General features: G+C 41.0%; 1 protein-coding gene across 9 annotated transcripts in view; it reads left to right on the top strand.

Annotated features, from left to right (window-relative positions):
* The window catches only part of MBNL2 (muscleblind like splicing regulator 2), a 157656-nt gene that overhangs the window by 102966 nt on the left and 34031 nt on the right, over positions 1-20659 (top strand). For 5 of the 9 annotated variants that reach the window (XM_057707617.1, XM_057707618.1, XM_057707621.1 and 2 more), the window contains 4 exons: positions 1806-1970; positions 10248-10448; positions 13562-13825; positions 20449-20502. In XM_057707617.1, the coding sequence (XP_057563600.1) occupies positions 1806-1970; positions 10248-10448; positions 13562-13825; positions 20449-20502 (684 nt within the window). Of the gene's footprint in view, positions 1-1805; positions 1971-10247; positions 10449-13561; positions 13826-14776; positions 20503-20659 lie in introns of those variants that run through there. The other 4 variants (XM_057707624.1, XM_057707625.1, XM_057707623.1 and 1 more) reach the window with 2 other exon arrangements.

Below are 20659 nucleotides of genomic sequence, written 5' to 3'. Positions count from 1 at the left end.
GACATTAAATTTTATACAGCTGTCATGGGAGTGGGGCAGGGACATGAGCAGCAGCTTTCATGTAGCAAACTGACCCGTTGCAGGTGATTACCTGAGTTTATTCCTGGAAATGTCACCTGTGTGTCAGTTACGAAGAAATGTCCGCTCCTAGAAAATACTTGCCAACGAAGCAACGGACAAAGGATTAATCTCCAAAATATACAAGCAGCTCATGCAGCTTAATACCAAAAAAGCAAATAACCCAATCCACAAATGGGCGGAAGACCTAAATAGACATTTCTCCAAAGAAGACATACAGATGGCCAACAAACACATGAAAAGATGCTCAACATCACTAATCATCAGAGAAATGCAAGTCAAAGCCACAATGAGATTTCACCTCAGACCGGTCAGAATGGCCATCATCAAAACATCTAGAAACAATAAATGTTGGAGAGGGTGTGGAGAAAAGGGAACTCTCCTGCACTGTTGGTGGGAATGTAAATTGATACAGCCACTATGGAAAACATTTGGAGATTCCTTAAAAAACTAAAAATAGAACGACCATATGATCCAGTAATCCTACTCCTGGGCATATACCCAGAGAAAACCATAATCCAAAAAGAAACATGTACTATAATGTTTATTGAAGCACTATGTACAATAGCCAGGACATGGAAGCAACCTAAATACCCATCCACAGATGAATGGATAAAGAAGATGTGGCACATATATACAATGGAATATTACTCAGCTATAAAAAGAAATGAAATGGAGCTATATGTAATGAGGTGGATAGACCTAGAGTCTATCATACAGAGTGAAGTAAGCCAGAAAGAGAAAAACAAATATTGTATGCTAACTCATACATACGGAATCTAAAAAAAAAAAAAAATGGTACTGATGAACCCAGTCGCAGGACAAGAATAAGGATGCAGATGCAGAGAATGGACTGGAGGACACGGGGTTGCAGGGGCGGGGGGCGAAGTGGAAGCTGGGACGAAGTGAGAGAGTAGCATAGGCATATATATACTACCAACTGTAAAATAGAGAGCCAGGGGGAAATTGCTGTATAACAAAGGGAGATCAACTCGATGATGGGTGATGCCTTAGAGGGCCAGGACAGGGAGGGTGGGGGGGAGTTGCAGGAGGGAGGGGATATGGGGATATATGTATAAATACAGCTGATTCACTTTGGTGTACCACATAAACTGGTACAAGAGTGTAAAGCAATTATATTCCAATAAAGAGCTTAAAAGAATTTTTTCAAAAAAAAAAAAAAAAGAAAGAAATGTCGGCTCCTATACTACCACTGCCTCTTCTTCAATTATTTGATTTAGGGATGTCATCAGCCAACCTGGAGCACGCATTTCAAGATGTTCTGATTACTATCCCCGCTGCACAAATGTGGGACGTGATTATTCACGTTTTGTCATCACTCCAACTTGCACGAACCAATGTTTAGCAAGTTCAAAGCTTCCTTTTGAAAAGTCACAATAAATATCTCCTCTGATCACCTTCCACACTGCCTAGAAGGGTCCGACTTTACTCTCAGCAGTCATGTTTCCTTAGGGTCTTTTTTCAGAGTCAGAATCCATTCAAAACAATGACGTTTCAGAAGCTTCTCTGTTCAGCAGGTTTGAGCAAGGTTGATAATCATCTAATGCCTGATTCACGCCTCGATGTTCCAGCACACACGCTGGTGCACGCGTGCACCCACAGGCACGCACCTCCGCACATATGAGGTGATTGTGAAATGGTTGACAGTAGAGTTGAAAGCTACTTATAACAGTCCTAAAACGCAAACTCTTTTTTTTTTCCCCCAGGGCCGTTGTTCAAGAGAGAACTGCAAGTATCTTCATCCTCCAACACATTTAAAAACTCAACTAGAAATTAACGGGAGGAACAATTTGATCCAGCAAAAAACTGCAGCAGCAATGCTTGCCCAGCAGATGCAATTCATGTTTCCAGGAACCCCACTTCATCCAGTGGTGAGTACATTGCATCTAATGACGGGCTTGATGATTAAAGAGCTGGTGTAGGCAATGCCACATTGACCTAAAATGGCCTCCCTCTACTTTGTCTCTTTGGCTACAATTAAAGCAAATAGCTTTGAAGCTAAATAGATGCTGAAAATAGGGTTTTTCAGATTATTTAAAGGGAAAAATGCGTATGGAAACAGTAGGCAAAGACAATTTCTAATCAATATCCGGGAAATCTGTACCACTCCAACTCTTTCTCACGAGTAACCTCCATATCTGAACCATCTTAGAAGGGAGATAGTTCTACATTTTCATGTGAGGTATGAACTGATGATCTATGCAAAGAAGAGATTTTGATGCCTAAAACATTTTTAGCGATGCAATGGATAGATTATTTAGTTCAATGGTATCATTTTAAGGAAGGGGAAAATGAAACCAGAGAAATGAATGGATTTACCCAGTGTCCTGCAGCTAATAAGCTGTGAAGCTGGGCCTGGACCTCAGACATCTTGACCAGGGCTCTTTCTGCAATCTGCTCCCCCGGGAGTCTGACAGAAGCCAGAAGGAGAGCTGCCTTCACCACCCACACCTCTTGTCTCAGAGGCCTGCAAAGGGTGTGGCAGCTGTGGCAAGGCCCACGAGATTAAATGCCAAGGGAGTTCAGTCTGAATATATACTGTGTAAAACTTTCTCCCTGACTTCACATCGTTTGAAAGTACTTTCTTAAAGGTCTGGAAATTGCTTTAGGAATGAGGCCCTGAGGGAAAGGAGTGTATTTTTTGGCTTTAGTGAATTTCATTTACACTTATAAATTATTTGTCAAAAGCAAGCTAATTTTTTTAAAAAACAAAGCCAGTGAAGTGAGTGAAATTTGCTGTAAAAAAAAAAAGTTATATACACAAAAGACAGTTGTTTAAAAATCAGTCTTTATTGTATGAAAATCCTATGTTATTGAAAGCTGCTAAAATGAAAAGAGATAGCTGCCAGGGAGTTACATTTTCTTATTGTGAGTCCATGAGATGAGATGGGGAACGTGGGGGTGGTCCAGGAAGAGGGGAGAGAATCTGGGCAGATTATTGGCAATTCTGCTTGTCTCCGGGTTTCTGCCCAAGAATAGTGGCACAAAGTAGCCAGGAACCAGCTCTGCCCAGAGTAAAAAAAAAGGTGCAGGTGCAGGGGACTCCAAGATAAATAAGCTACAGTCTTGTGGATATAGACAGACTCATGGAAAAGGCAATGTAAGATTCAGACCCAGGGAATTATAATTTCAGATGAGGCAGGAAAGGCTGCTTGGAGGAAGTTCCAAATAAGTACATCCTAAAGGATGAGTAGGAGTTAGCCTAGATGTAAGGACAACACAGGTAGAGTTCTGAACACATTTAACACCAAATATAGGCGTTTAAGTGGATCTATTTAAAACCACTCACGTATAATTTATGGTTCTCTTTATTGATACATGCATATAAATTATTTTATTAAACTACCTAAATGCTAAAATAATTTAGTTATACATATTAATGTTTATGGGAATAAATTTAGAACCACCTAGGTCAACATAGTAACAGTGCATTACATCTCACTTGTTTTAATCATTCACTTCTTATTTATTTAGAATTTGTAAGGATTGATCCTGGTACTCAATGATGGCAACGTTAATAAGAAAATTCCAGTCCTGTTAGAAACTATTAGTTGAATGTTCTTTGAAAGTTATATTTATGTATTGTCTCATATATTAATTAGAAGACAATCATGATTACTCTATGAAAAAAGGAATAGTACATTTAAATATTTTAATAGAGGTTTTTAAATCACAAGAAAAATTAGAACAAAAAATGTAATAAACTTAAAAATCATTAACTCTAGAAACAAATAACTTCAGAGTCTCAGGAATGAATTAGTGACCTAATACAGTGCAGCAGGCCAAATAATGGCCCTCAACAGTACCTGGAACTGTAAATGTCACCTTACAAGGAAATAGGGTCTTTGCAGTTGTGATCAAGTTAGGCATCTTGAGACAGGGAAATTCTCCTGGGTTAAATGCAGTCACAAGCATCCTTATGAGAGAGGCAGAGGGAGAGGTGACACACGTACAGAAGAGGAGAAAGGCAGTGTGCCCATAGAGGCAGAGACTGGAGTGATGTGGCCACTAACCAAGGAATGCCAGCAGCCACCAGAAGATGGGAGAGACAAGGAATGGATTCTTCTGTAGAGCATCCAGAGAGAGCCTGGTCTTGCCAAAACCTTGATTTTGGCTCAATGAAACTGATTTCAGACTTATGGCATCTGGACTATGAATGAATAAATGCGTGTTGTTTAAGCCATCAGATGTGTGGGATTTTGTTAGACCAGCCACAGGAAACTAATACATGCAGAAATTGCTTGACAAAGAAATTAATAAACCTAGAGTAGCAAGTACCACTCCATTTTTAGGTTTCCTTCTAAGGTAAACTTCTCTAAAGAGCTATGCATATTTTCCCCTTTATCTCCCATCTCCCCTGAACCCATCCAGCGAAATCTCTCACCAGTGACCTCCATATTGCTAAACCAATGGTCACTTTTGCTTTCATTGTGTTCTTTCGACCTCTTAGTAACATGTAATCAGTCTCTCCTTTGCGGAGCACCCCTTGCTCTCTGATGGCTCCTTCCTCCTCTTGTCTCCTCTGCCCATTCTTCTCCTCTGTCATATGTTGAGGCTGCTATACATTGACATTCCCAGTGCCGAACCCCTCCCTCACTCACCCTCTCCTTCATGGTCTCATCCATCCCTGTGGCTGTGAAGCATGTACGGGCTGAGAATTCCCAAATGCACGTTCCCAGTCCAAACCTCTCCTCTGAGCCCCAGGCTCAGATATCCAACTTCCTACTGGACTCACCTTCAGATTTCTCACAGGAACCTGACATGTCCGAGACCAGTTTTCTATTCTACTACATTTCCCTCTCAGTAGGTGCAACCAGTAGTTTCAAATGAAAACCAAGCTCTCACATCCAGTTCATCGGCAAGTCCTGTCACTTGTGCCTTTGCGTCCATGTACTTCTCTATCTCCCAGCAGCCTCGTCTGAGCTGCCGTCAGCCTTTCTTTCAAAATGCTTTATAAGCTTTTCCCTCCTAATCTCTCAGTTTCCACTCTCGTTTTATTGCAACGTAGCCTGCGCACAGCAACCAGAGGACTCAAACACATGAATGGCATCTATCACTCTCTTACTTAAAATCCTTCGATGCTTTCCCATTTCACTGGCGACAAAGCCTAAACATGGAAGCTTGACTTTCTCTATAGTGTCACCTGTGATCTAGTCCCTACCCAGCTCACCAGCTCATCGTGGGCCACTCTTCCTATATTCACGGAGACCAAACCAAACTTTAAGTTCTATGAACACACAGAGCTCTTGTTTGCCTCAAAGGCTTTGCTTTTGCTAGAAGTTTCCTACTACTCTTCCCGTTTTAAATTTATCTTATTCATAAGGACTCCAACTCTATCCCCTGCAACCCACCAACCAATCTCTATCATTACCAGTGAGGCCTCCTCATTTCTGCTTATCCATAAAAATGAGTTGTAATTTTATTTCTTTGTTCTTCTCCATTAGGGTTTAAGTTCAATAAATGTAGACACAGTGTTCTGGCACCATGTCTGCACCACCAGTGAATATTTATTGAAAGAATGAAAGTGCAAACTATTCTCTCCTCTTGTTACTCTTCTGTCTTAAATTCATTATATTTGAAAAGTCTCATTCACCTTATTCCTCCTAGCAGTTTTTCTTTCTCCAGTTCCTAATAGAGTGTGACAGCAATTCTTCCTCTTTTCCTTCCTACCACACTGTCCCCACCCCCCACATCCCACACAAGCTTCACATGTATACTCAAGATAAAGTGGCAGGTGGGCAGCAGTTAGTAGCATAGAGATTTAAAAGCCTATGCAGGACTTCTTAGATGGCACAGTGGTTGGGAGTCCGCCTGCCAATGCAGGGGACGCGGGTTTGAGCCCGGCCCTGGGAGGATTCCACATGCCGCGGAGCAACTAAGCCCGTGCGCCACAGCTATTGAGCCTGTGCTCTGGAGCCCGTGAGCCACAACTATTGAGCCCGTGTGCCACAACTGTTGAAGCTCACGTGCCTGGAGCCCGTGCTCCACAACAACAGAAGCCACTACAGTGAGGAGCCCGCGCACCACAGTGAAGAGTAGCCCCCGCTCTCAGCAACTAGAGAAAGCCCGTGTGCAGCAATGAAGCCCCGACACAGCCAATAAATAAATAAATAAATAAAATAAATTAATTAATTTAAAAAATTATTTAAAATAAATAAATAAATAAAAAATAAAAGCCTATGCAATCCAGTCCTTGGGGACAAGGTCTTGCATTGAGTATTCTGCCCTCCAGAGATGCTTCTGGGAGTAAAGGGAGAAGACTTAAGAGATGCCATGTTTTAGGCCTTTCAGTTTGAGTGCCAAATACCTCCCCTTTGAAGTCAAAGCTTTCTAAACGTATGAGCTCTCACACTCTTGTTTTTAAAAGTCAGTTGACTACATTTTAGAGCCGTAAAGTACCTCAGGCCACTTAGTCACTCCTCCCCAGCCCTGATCCTTCCTCGCCACTACAAAATATCAATGAGCACGTGTGCACATGTGAGTGTGTGATCTTTGAACCCAGATATGCTGCTGTAAGGTACTGAGAAAGAAGAGTGGGGAGTGAGAAACAAGGGAGAGAAACACAGGCACGTAGGGTAAAGTCCAGAGGGAAGATGGCAAGACCAGCATTTCAGACGTGATTTTCTTCTAGAAGACTTTCTGCAGCTTTCATCCTCTGGCCTCTCTCGCTGCAGTTAGTGCTGAGAGATGAGGACCAAATGGATCTCATCTCAGACTGCCTGGCAACATCCCTCCTGCAAGAACCACGGGGCCAGCTTTCCCAGGTCTCGCTGGTGGCCTTCCAGGAGCAGAGTCACCTGGAGGTGCTGCCTTTCTCTTTAGCTGCCAACTCAGACCCGAATTCAGACATCAGCCTCAACGCCACCTCGAGACTTTAATTCGAATCCAGGATCTGAGACCCACTTTTCCAGGCAGCTGTTCAGAGCAGCCCCAACCTCCGATGTGAGGGAGTCCCTGGCTGGGACATGGCTCCCTGCCAATGCTCACTTTGTACGCTTAATGTCTGTAAGGGCAACTTATGTTTTTGTTTCCTTTTCTGTTTTAATAAGAAGTTACCAGCAAAATCTAGTAAGGGCAGAGGAGTAAAAAGAGCCCCAGACTGGGAGCCAGGGCTCCTGCACTGACCTTGGGTAATACATGTAGTCTCTACTCTAAAATGCTTTCACCTGTAAGACTGTGCAGTTCTCGCTGCCATGCTCACTTCTCGTGGGTATTGAGGAGATTAAAGAAGACACCATGTGTGAGAATGCTCTGAAAACAGCCAGATCTTTCACAGATGTAAGGTATATACTGTCAATAATAATAATAATAATAATAATATAGTGCCCATCTCTGAAAATTACCATAACTGTATTGTTTTACCATTCAACTTCTATGAAAAACTCTCTAGATTAAAAAAAGAGAAAATACTAATTGAACCCATCTTCATAAAGCCTATGAACTTTTAATTTCACGTGAAAGAAAATATATACTTTCCCAGCCTACATTTCAAATTAGAGAAGATATTTGCTATCACTTAATAAGATTTTATACCTCTATTATTATATTGCTATGCTGATTACAGTCCTGTTATAGAATCAATGGATAATTTGGGGAGGGAAAACTTTATGAGTACTAATTTTTACAACTACTAATGATAGCTGCTATTTCTTGAGTTCCAGTCATGAGAAGCAAGAGAGCACCTTGCTCAGCCCAACTCTTTAAGCTAAGTAGTTTTACTTCCCTTCTGCAGATGAGAAAACTAAAGTTCAGAGAGGTTGATCTCCTGCCCAGGGTAAAAATTAATAACTGGCCAAGCTCGAGATTTTGAATTCATGTCTCCCTTTGTCTAATATTTGTGTTTTTACTTTAAATAATACTCCCTGTGAAGTATGTTACAGCTATCATCAATAAAACAAACTGCAGCATTCATTTTCAATCATGAAATTAGATGAACAAGTAACATATTTTGGAAAGCAAAACTTAGCTAATTGCTAGAGATTTGTTGATATCCAAAAAGGTTTTGGGAAATGAGTTTTGAGGTTCTGACAGCCCATTGACAGGCAAGGTACAGCCTGAATGTGTGTCACCATATTAACCCGGGTTTCAAATGATCTAAAAGGGAGGGAGGTTGGGGATTTGCTTCAATAGAAAGTCAAAAAATGGATATGTGGGGGTGGGCTCTTTTCTCTAAATGTTTATTTTGATCATTAGTCTCTGGGTTAAATTACACAACTAGTACTAGTTTTTCCTAATATTTATTTTCACTCCTCACCTGTGACAGTAGTCTCCAAACTGGGCCGCACATCAGATCATGTAGTAATTTTTTTTTAAATGCAAATTTCAAGGCCCTTGCCCAGACCTACTGAGTCAGAATCTGTGATATCTCTGTTTATGAAATGCCCTCCAGGCATTTCTGATATAGCTGGTTCTTTGAATCACTGATCTGTTGTGATTTATGACCTTTCAAAATTGATTTTCTTAAATCCTAACATTATAGAGTCCTTATACCATTTAAATCACTTGGCTTCTTTTCAACAGTACTAAATTATAAAAGCTACAGTTACTGAAAACCACAATGTTCTATAATTATGACTCGAATGGGTTGAAAATGGAAAACATACACATATAAAATTCTGTAGAAAGTCAAGGAAGAAAAAAATCCAACCTTCCATCAGTTTCCCATGTTGAGACCTCCTGTTGCAACTTTCTCCCAAAGTGAATTTTACGTGGGAGCCATAAAGATCTAAGAGCCCCTCATGGGAGTGCAGCAGCAGCAGCAGCAGCAGCCTCCCTCTAAGACCATTAGAAGCACCTCTTCCCTCCCCACCCCCACCAGCCACTTCAGTAAAGACTTTCAGCCTCTCCAAGAACTCCCTGCACAAACGATCAATAATTCACTGTTTTCTAACATGAGCATTTGTAAGAGACATTTTTCCATTATTGCTGTCAACAAAAAAACTTGTTTAATATACACAGATTATTATTTTTCCCATATGTTCAACAACTCAGAGCTATAAATACACAACAAGGATGTTACCCACAATGTTCATGACATGGCCAACCGCATAGTGCAATATCAGAAAATTGCATTAACATGTGACTGCAAATATCTAAAATATCCTAAAACTAAATAGGTTAAAAGTCATCCAATAACTAAAAACAAACAAACCAACAAAAACTATTCAGGTCCAATTCAGTGCAAAATTTATTCCAGGAAAAATCTTTAGCATCTTAAGTTTTTAACATTGGCTCTTTAAAAGTAAAGCCAAGTCTGTTGTTCTCTTAAATGTACATTATTTCATTTCTGAAAGGCATATTTTCAGGTGAAGGTTTTGAAAACAATCATCCCATCAAACCTCTAATATATTTCTTCTTATCCCTAGACAAACAGTAGAGTGATACACAAGTTTAGTAAGAAACTCTATGCCTTTGTCACTGCTGCAGTGATTTTGTGACCTAAGAAAGCAAAGGAACTTTTAATAGCCAATGGAAAAGTTCAGGCTCTTCCATCCAACATTGTAGGAAAGGAAGATTGGATCTAGACATAGTTGAGCTAGAGCAAGAAATAGCAGGTCTATGTGAAAACTGCCTGTGAATTTTGGGATTATACATTCTAATGATAGAATATGGAAACATACTGGGAAATCTGAGCAAAATAAAATACCAAATAATCCCCACTTTTTGAGAGTCTATAAACCTGGTCAGCCTGAAAATCAGTCTATAGTCAATGGTTTTTCTTTCTTCCTCTCCCTTTGAGAGACACATGGAGAAATCAAAGATCATGAGCCAGCATTCCATAAGTTTTACTGCCTTCCTGTTGTAACTTTAAGTCATTTGGAATGATGGGCAATTAGAGTGAAATTATTCTTTTCTTGAGAACATTTTCATGGGAATAAAAGTTTAACGTGGTCCCTGTAGCTAGGTTTCAATGATGTTCTCCCTTGTGTTTGTATGTTTTGGGGAAGAGAGGATCTGTATGGATTTCATTTTTACTAAGCAAAAAATGGAGAAGCTTAATGACTTTTCACAGTTCAGCATGGATTTATGCAACTAACACAAAGAGTCTTTTATGCAATGAATGAATTTTGCTCAAATGACACTTGCTGGTGATTTTTTAAAGTTTTATTCTAAAGGAACCTTTGTCTTGTGTTATTTTCCTTTAACAGCCCACTTTTCCTGTAGGTCCCACAATAGGGACAAATACGGCGATTAGCTTTGCTCCTTACTTAGCACCTGTAACCCCTGGAGTTGGGTTAGTCCCAACGGAAATTCTACCCACCACACCTGTGATTGTTCCCGGAAGTCCACCTGTCACTGTCCCGGGCTCAACGGCAACTCAGAAACTTCTCAGGACTGACAAACTGGAGGTACTTCAATTATATTTGTGGTGTGAGATGCATTTGTGATGGAAGTGTGCTTCTATGTAAGTGAATGCTTGTAAGCTATTAATTCTTCTTACAAAACAGCCATGCACACACATTCACCCAAAAGCCATGCATTCATAATTCTGTTGTTTGCATTTAAGGTCAAGTATAAAGGAAATTAGTCTGTGGGAAAAGAATAAGTTTAATACAAACAAACATCTGTTGTGTGGAATGTGTTTTGGGGGCAAAGTATGTAACAACCAGTGGAGCACTGAGTCCATCACTGTGCAGGCCATGCAGGTGGCTCCCACGGGCTCCAGCTGTGCCCGGCATGAACCTTTGCTGGATCCCGGGATGGTCTGCGAACGGGTCGGTTAGGAGGCCAGCAGCCAGGACAAGGGGGACGCTCAAGGGCCCGGGTGGGAGAAAGTGAGACTATGACTACGGACCCAGTGGTATGATCATATTTCAGTATTTTAAGAACTAGTACGGCTGCTCTAGCCTGTTCTAGGATGTCAGCCCCAGTTATGTGTAGGTAAACAAGGGGAACTGGGAACATCTCATTATTGATTCGAGATATTTTCTTTAACTTAAATTCAAGTGTTCTACAAAAGTCAAGAAAACACAGACTTAGAGAACGAACTCATGGTTACCAGGGGGAAGGGTAGGGGGGAAGGGATAGTTAGGGAGTTTGGGACTGACACGTACGCACTGCTATATTTAAAATCAACGACCAACAAGGACCTTCTGTAGAGCACAGGGAACTCTGCTCAATATTATATAACAACCTAAATGGGAAAAGAATTTGAAAAACAATAGATACATGTATATGCATAACCGAATCACTTTGCTATACACCTGAAACTATCACAACATTGTTAATCAACTATACTCCAATATAAAATAAAAAGTTTTAAAAAATTCATATATTTATAAAATGTAATTCTCAGGTCGTAAGTCCAACCAACTCACCTGTACTTTACTTGGTAAAATCTCTCTTTAATCAGTCAGGGCATTCATCCATTTATCTTAACTACTGTATCCTATGATAATTAATAGGGCATTTTATATGGGTGTGTAGAGTCTGATAGATTTTTCAAAGAGTTCCTTTAATTCAGTTACCAATTACAGTTGTTAGGTGATATATATGTATGGTTAGGATGTCCACTGTGCTTTATCATGGATCATTTGAGAGTGTTCTTTCAATGTGCATTTGTTTAAATATCTACCCAATAAATATTGAAAATGATAAAATGTTGCCTAATACCAGTTTCAACCTGGAGTATGTAGATCCCAAAACGGAAAGGCTGTAATATAAACTCCCATCGCTACTGTTTTGATCAAGCCTATGCCTGTGAATACTGAATAGACCTTTCATGGGACTGGACAAGTGTTTGGGGCTCCACCTGGTGGACCCAGGAAGCTTCCGTGTTCAGTACGTGACTGTGTGGGTTAGAAAACAAATTAAATCAGCCAAGTTGGGAACAAGTTGTCCTTCCCAACAGGACTGGTAGACAGAGACATATGTAAAAATGATTCACGAAGACTCTAGCAAAGCAGCTTGCAATTCATTTCAAGCCAGGAATGAAGTCGGGTGCACACAGAGCCCCTAAGTAAATGCCTGATGGCTGCTCTGTACCCCATGCAGTCTCAGCCTGGAGTCATTCCACTTACAGAGGGAGGCTTACTCAGAATCTGTGGGAACAGCTTAGTAATTTTTATTTCGTAGATTTTATGAGCTAAAGATAGAATGTTGGATAATATCCAAAGTAGAAGGAAACAATTGATAATTTTGTGATTTATCTGTTTACCCTTTAAACTTGCTTGGTTGCTGGTCAGTGAAACTGTATTTCCCAAGTACATCTGACTCTCACAAGGCTTGAATGCCATGTCAGTGACCCCTCCTATAAGGTCACTAATGATAAAGATGTGAACCACCATTTAAGCACATCAACTTTGGACATGGAACCTGCGAAGAAAATAACTTACAATTTTACTAGTAATTCTTCCCTGATAATGGTATTTATAAATATAAGTATTATGTATATATGTTGTGTTATTTGATGTTACTGATATTTAGGGCAAGGTTAAGAATACTCTTTAAATTCCAAAGAAAATTTTCTTTATACAGTAAACTCTTGGTCCACGAAAATTCTCAGAGGATGGAGCATTTTGGTTACTTGAGATTTCAGGATAATTAAGGATTGAGGAATAAAAAATAGAAACAATACATCCACACTTCAAAATCTATTCTACTTCCTTTCATTTCTTTCCCTTTATCTCTTCCCATATTTCTCTCCTTTGTATCTTTTCTTTATCTTCTTTCCGTGCTGTCAATAATAATAATATTGTGACTTAAATGAAAGTTTTGGTGTCTTAGATATCATAGTTCTTCTAATCTATGATTAGAAGCGTACTTTATCTTTGTAGAGCAGGAGAAACCTAGGGGAAAACAGGAGTGTTCAGATTCACCCCACCCCCACTTCCCATCCTCAGAGAGGAGAAACGAGTTTGTCATGTCCCCTTAATTCTTTTGGAGTTGTGCAGCTATGACCTCGTGTCTTGATTTTTGGTGAAATAATCCCTCCATGCAAAAAACCTGTAACATCCCAGAGCTGTCATGGTAGAAGATGTGGTTATATATAGATGTCCAAATTTTATACATATACATGTATATAGAGAGATATAAAACCTCCAAATTAATATATATATAAAATAAACTATTCTTTCTTCCCTTCCTCCCCTCCGTCCTTCCTTCCTTTCTCTAAATAAATAAGTAAATAAATAAATAAATCCCAAAGAACAATGGGGGCGGGGCGGAGCTTGTTGATGTAGCTGCAGATTTTGACTGACTTTCTTACTATAGATTCTCACCCCAGAAAAGAGGGCAAAGTAAAAAGCAAATTATTTTGCCGGGGCTTCCAGGTACTTGAGTTCTGGATAATCGAATGTTTATTGTAAACGACACCAAAGCCACGGTTAAAAGAACGGAAAAGCATTTATTCTCTTTTTTCCTTTTGTTTTTTTTTTTTAACATCGTGCTGCGCTCGCAGAGGTCGTCCCCGCGGCCCTCGGGCCCCCTCCTGCATCATGTGCTCTTGTCCCCCGTGTCCTAGGTCTGCAGGGAGTTCCAGCGAGGAAACTGCGCCCGGGGAGAGACCGACTGCCGCTTCGCGCACCCCGCCGACAGCACCATGATCGACACCAACGACAACACCGTAACCGTTTGTATGGATTACATAAAGGGGCGTTGCATGAGGGAGAAATGCAAATATTTTCACCCTCCTGCACACTTGCAGGCCAAAATCAAAGCCGCGCAGCACCAAGCCAACCAGGCCGCCGTGGCCGCCCAGGCAGCCGCGGCCGCGGCCACAGTCATGGTAAGTGGGGCGCGCGCGCCGCGCACCCTCCCCCGCCCGCGAGTCCGCGAGCCCGCGAGCCCGGAGCCGCGCCTTCCGCGCGGGGACGCGCACGCTCCCCGGCCGCCGGGAGCTGGGGGGAGGGAGCGGGGCGGGGGGGGGGGAAGGGAAGGCTGCTGCTCCCGCTGCTCCGCTGCCTCCGTGCTGTCGTGGTCTCCCCCGTTCTGTTCCGTTCTGTTCCGTTCCTCCCTCCTGCCCTTCTGCAGCACAATAAGTAAATCCCTCAGGCAGGCGCAGGGGACGCGGGGCCGGGGGCGAGCGCCCTTCCCCGGAGCCGGCTCTGCCCGGAGACCCCGCAGGGCGGGAAGGACCGCGGAGGCGGCCCCGAGCCCGCGCGAGGGAGACGGGGCGGGAGGCCCGCGGCTGGCGGCCCCCGCTGCCCGGCTGGCACTTCCCTACCCCCGTTTTGGCCCCTCTTCCCGTTACTTCTCGCAAGGGCCATGCCGCAGGCTCTCCCTCCCTAGATGAAATTTTATGCAGAACATCAAGTCGTGAAACAGAGGAACATGGAGCTGTATGGCTGGTGCTTTTTTTTTTTTTTTTTAAAGCCTGGAACCCAGCCTTAAGTCCCTGAGTCACGGTCCTGTCCCTTAGAGACAGCAGCAGCCGCCCCAGCGCCCCTGGGAGCCTGTTACAGCTCGACTCTCAGGCCCCACCCCAGCGCCTTGGGATCAGAACGCGAATTTTAAAATATCCCCAGGTGTTTTGTATACACATTAACCTTTGAGACGCACCTGCCTAGAATACTTAAATTTAGCTGTATTCTGGGATTTCCTGGGGACTCTTGAAAGGTTCTAACATCAGTCCCTTTCCCCACGTTTCTTATTTAATTGGTTTGGGTGTACCCTGGGCAGGGGTTGTTTTCTTTTGTTTGTTTTTTATTGGTTTGTTTTTGTTTTTGTTTTTTTTAAGCTCCCAGTTGATTCCAGTGTGCAGCAGAGTTTGAGAACCGCCTCACTGGGTTGCAGAATTAATTTATTTTCATGTGAGATCTCTGGCTTGACAGAAATCTATTTTAATATATGATAGGCACTGGACATCCATTCACGCAAAACATATCATGAGATCTGCCTTGCACTGGGCACTTGCTGGGTGGAATAAATAAATTAGGCAGCTTTCCTTGCCCTCAGGGAGCTTGGAGTTTAGTAAGTGACAGCGATAATGTTCCGGGACGTGATGGAAATGCATAATGGGGTTCGGGGGGCAGGAAAGACTCAGTAGCCGGTCATCCCTTGGGAAAGATAGAGATGGGCTTCAGAGATGAAAGGTAGAGTTTAAAACACATTGTTCTAACTAGCGACCACCACTTCATACATTGATAGCTGATTAAAATGCAAGCATAGCTGTTATACAAACAAGTTCACATTATTCAACATTCTTTCCACAAATGTCTATGAAGCCTGACCCTGATAAGCAACAAGCATGCAGAGAGGAAGGCCCAGAGCCTGCCCTTACGCCATCGCCCCTTAAGGTGGCCTGTGTGCTTATTCAGACCTTTCCAATCTCGCTTATTTCCAAGTATCTTGAGCACCGAGTCCTTCCTCTCTCTCACAGTTTCTTCTCAGAGCCCTTGTCCCTTTAGTGTTTTTTCTTCCTGTCCTTCTCATTCGTATGTCACTGGACATAACAGTGATTTTCTTCTGGATGTGTGAGTTCCTGTGTACGTGGGAATGTATGCATCCGCATAGGAGAAGTCGGGCATTATAAAGTCTCCCCCTTTTGTTCTCGTAAAAGAGTGGTTTTCAAAACTGATTATAAGTAGGCACAAGGGGGTGGGGGGCCTGTAGGAAAGATGAAAATAAATTGGTCACAATGCTGAGGATAAAGGAATCCTTTTAGAGAGCAAATGAGGTCTCCTATACGTTTGCGCAGTGTAGAATCCATCTCACCACGCGCTTAGTGAAGACATCCTCCGAGAAGTAAAATGTTTTTCATTGTAATCATTCTTTTAGGCCAACCCAAATTTATTCGAACTGGTTTGTTGATCGATGGGCACAAAGAACACATTTTTACCTTGAGCGAGTGTTACAAATCATAACTAGGTATCAAGGATACCCCCAAGGCTAGTCAGGACTCTGGTTGCAAGAGACAAAAGCCCAAACGAAGTAGCTTAAATGAAAAAGTTGGACTTTATTAGATCATTTAGTACCTGCCCTCCAAGAGAGAAAATAGGGCCCAAGGGTGCCTGGATCCAGAAACTTGAAAACCAGTAGGTCTCTTATCTTTTTTTCTGTTTCTCTTGGTATATCAGCTCCATTCTCTAAGATCAGCTTCTCCAGACAACACTGACCATGGCTTTGGACACCCCTAGGGACACATTCTTATATCTTCTGACAAGAGAGAAAACAGTATCTTCTACACCATCTCTAATTAGAAAAAAAAAAAAAAGCCACCAGGGTCATTTTGGTGGCCGTCCTGCGGTTGGAGTAATAGCGTGCCATGATTAGCTCAGCCTGGATCGCGATGGCCATCTCTGGCCACTGCGATATAAGCCGAGGTTCTGAGACTATGAAAAAAAATTAGTCCCTGTAACTCAAATACTTGTTAAATACAACAAACCACTGGTACAAATAGTGATCTTTAGAGCTGAGCCCTGAATTTATCTGAGCCTTGATTTATCTGCCTGTTACCTAGAAGTACCAGTTCTAACATCCACAGTCAATATGTTCTTCAGTCATTGAAAGAGCAATGCACCTAGACTATGTCAGTGGTAGATGGCATGCATTGATGGAGATAAGAGGAAAAAAAGGCCATTTATACAAACAGCCCAGTTATCTTTAAATCAAGACTTGACTGCTCTATGTGCCCTTCTGTGCATTTGCACATCATTCTCATCAAGGTGCACAGAGGTGGTTGCAGTGGATGTCAGTATGTTTAGTTACCATAGTTTCCTAGCTTGTTACACTGTGCCCACATTTGGAGTTCTGATATTTCAGGTGATCTTGCAGCATCGTCAAAGACAACCCAGAGGAATGTAGTTTCAGAACAGAAGCATCAGCTTCTTTCTGACAATGACATGAAAATTACTGAATCTGTCATGTCTTTTTAGTTGAAGCGAGAGAGGCTCGTTTGAAACCAGTCAAGTTGCAGTTGGATAAAGTCAAAGTAGTCTTACTCAAAAAGCAAGATACTCAGTACACTGAAGAAAAACTATTATTTTACATCCTTATTTAAAAGAACAAATGGGAGCGATGATTGCAGTCAGAAGATATTAATATTCCATTCTCCTGGGTTCCATATTTGAATACCAAGAAGTTCTGTGGTGCAATTTTTATTTATTGTCCGGGGACTTCGCCTTCTTTTGATTAATTGGACTCTGAAAATGAATGTCAAGCTTTGATTCCAGAGAAAGAGGTCTCTCTTTCCTTTAGGGCCTTGTTCTTTTACAATACCATCCTCACCAGAATTTTCCAAATGTAAAAATAAGCCAGACAGAGCTTCTCTTTGGTAATTTTAACACAAAGCGTATCTGACCTTCAAGCCAGCAGTCTTTCTTCGCACACACACCAAACTGGGCCTACACCAGGAGATACTTCTTCTTTAAAAGGACAGGGCCAGCTGCCATCAGCTAGATAAGTTTCAGTTGTTCAAGAAAACGTGTACAGGAACTTTGAATCCCATCCTATTTGTCCACATCCTTTTCTTCCACATTAAAGTGGCAGCTCTGATTACCGTCGTCAGTGGCTCGTGACTCCTCAGATTTGGTCCTTGCCTCTAATGCCGGGCCCTTGGTTGGCCTGCCTTGACTTGAAGTTCGCGTGCTCCTTGATCCAGGAAATGAAAATTTTGGCTGTAGGTACACAGGCTGGAGAAGGCCCAGAGGGGGCAAAGGGTCAGAAATGTTGGTGAAGCCAGCAGGAATGGATGCCCAGTGCCTGGCACATAGTAGGGGCTCAGTGAAAGAGAACCTCGTCCTCTGCACAGGTGCCTAAGGAAGCTCCCAAGGTGCACTGGACTTGGGGATCTCTAAGGTCTGTTCTAAGCCTGAAGATCTTTCCATATCGGTAAATGTATGCCTACAGCCAAATAATATCCTCTAAAACAGAACATCTATGTACTACAAAGTCACATTATAACATGATTCAGCCGTACAGGTTTTTAAATACTTTCTACACTTGTGCCTCAAAGTGTGAGGTGTGCAGGGTATTAATACGTACACTCGACCCTCCGAGTCCTTCGTGTTTCCTTGAAAAGACAAGATATGTGCATTTAGTAAAGATAACCCCAAATAAGGAGTGGTAGAAAGGGAGATGCTGCCACACTGTCCAGCTCAGTTTAGAGCTCTCAGCTTCTTTAAATTCCTAGTTTATCATCATTTTTGTTGAAATTACCTTTCAGCAAACTAAGATCGGGAAAAAGAGGACATTAACCTTTCAGGCGATTATCCTAGGAAGAAATATTTAATATTGCTTTTTCTGCTTGGAGCCTTCATTAAATGATGCTTTGTTAAATCAAAATTTTGTTCATAAATACCAGCCTGTGGAGATGTAATCACTCTTCTAGTTAGCATGTCAGAGGAGATCCACCGGATACTAGATTTGTTCTGTAACTCCCAAGGACTGGAAAAGTGAAGGGAAGAATTGAATCCAGAAAGTTGAGGACAAGATGATTTTGAGTTTAACCATCCAGTTCACGTTGTTAGTGTTGTCAGTATGCGCTCGAGAACAGACTGTGCAGCCTTATGTAGTTAGTACAGACTACTATAAGCAAAAAAATAAAAATGAAAACATTTTAAAAATTGCATTATCTAGCAAGGTGAAATTATACAGGAATGAAAGATTTTAAACAAAAATGGTGTCAGGAAGTTTACATCATGGCAAACTGACATTTGAGGAAAGAATATTCAAAGAACCTTTCTTACTGTGAAGCTTGCTGGTTTTTGAAAACGTTCACAGTTCTGCCTGCAGATCAATAATTTCATATTATGTGATGGCTTCTATCCAGACTGCCTTCCAAAACATCTTCTCCATTGGCCATTGTAAACTTCTTCTCTACCTGTAGTCCTTTCCACCTTATTTCTGACCTCCACTCCCCCACCCCCACCGGCCCCTTAGCTCTTTACTGCATCTCCTATCACCTCCATACTTTTAACCCTGAATCATCAAATGATGATAAACAGCTCTTTATTGGCCAAGGAAAATATCATTGGTTCCCATTTTGAGGGTTAAATACTATCTCATTTTCTTTCACATGCCATAGTTGTAACTCAGAACTTTAGAATAAAACATTGTGTGTTTATTATACGAACCTTAGGGATTTACCTATTGTGCTAAACATAGAAAATGGGTATTTCATTTCTTTTATTTGCATTGGAGCGATTCCTTTGAATTTCTTTATTTTCATAGAATTCCATCATAAAATTTTCAGATTTTTTTTTTACAACAATTATCAAGGAACAGGAAAATTTTTTCATCATGGTCTAAATCAGTCACTATTTATTATTATTTCAGCTGTTTAAATGAAACTATCTGCCCACAAGTATGGTTATAAGTTAAAGATATTATTTTACTTCTAATATTCCAAGCAGTTCTTTGCTATTTTTTAGCTGTTTGCTATTTTTAGCTGTTGTACTTGTTCTAATCAAGAGTTTCACATCTCATTAACTTGGGTTGGTCACTGATTATAGTTAAAAGTACAAATAGAATTATTAAATATAAATTATTTTGATACCCGAGAACACTAAATACCCTTTAAAGGGTATTTTCTTATTGTAATCCGGTAAGTTGTTTGCGATAAATTAAATTAAAATTTCAAATGTGGTGGAAAACAGAATGGATGATAAGTTAGTCATTAGAAACCATACGATGGAATAAAAGCAGGAATTTGAGAAACCTATTATTCAAATTCAAAACTTCTTAAATTTGGAACCTCATTCCATGTTCCCAGATCCACACTAGCAGAGTGAAGAGAAAAATTGAGACAATTGTCCACATAATTCAGACAAAAATTTAAGATCCAAACCCAAACAAGTTTTGCCTAAATAATCTTGTGTTTGAATATATTTTTGCCTGAATTTTTTGTCTCAGTTTGCCACTTCATTTTGTTAGGCTAGATCTTCATTAAAAATTCTTTTTATAAAAGTTAAAGGCATTATCTTTTTTTTGCAACTTTGATCTTATGACTTGGATCTCATACATTGTGCATTCGTTATTTTATCTTTGCAAACTAACTTATCAGAAGTTCTTCAATCCTGTGGCCCTTAAAAGTTTTGCATTTTTTTCTGAAGCAATATAAAAAATGCTTATGGTGTGTATGCAAGCTGCTGTTTTAATTAACTTTCCTGAATTTCAAACATCTATATTTTACTCTCTTATATGCTTTTAACTAAGGTATAGTAGATGCATTTTTGCTTCAATACTAATTTAAGGTGTAATATTCATTTCTTTAGAGAACATTTTTGTTGTTGTGCATGCCTAGTGTTTTGTACGTTGTATATTGCATTCAGAATATTTTTTTCCTTCTCACCTATCCACAATGCAATGCCGTTCCCATGATGCACCTCTGCTTGCTGTTTACCTGTATGTTAATTCGCTTGAATCCCATTGGCCCACTGCCATCATGTGCTCGCTGCCTGTTATTAAAAGACTCAGTCGACTGCCAAAGCAATGAAGCGACCTCTCGAAGCATCTGTAGACCTGGTACTTTGACCTTTCACCTTTCGCTTTGCATGTAGCTTTTCAGAGAACCATCTGAGATTTGTATTACTTGTAAAATATTGGTTGCAATCATTATTAATTAATGAGAAAAATTCAATAAGGTGTTTAGCCATTTCATTTTCATATGTAATATGTGGAA

The sequence above is a fragment of the Hippopotamus amphibius genome, chromosome 14 (genome assembly GCF_030028045.1).
Source record: "Hippopotamus amphibius kiboko isolate mHipAmp2 chromosome 14, mHipAmp2.hap2, whole genome shotgun sequence".
Lineage (NCBI taxonomy): Eukaryota > Metazoa > Chordata > Mammalia > Artiodactyla > Hippopotamidae > Hippopotamus > Hippopotamus amphibius.
This window is presented reverse-complemented; position numbering and strand designations above follow the sequence as displayed.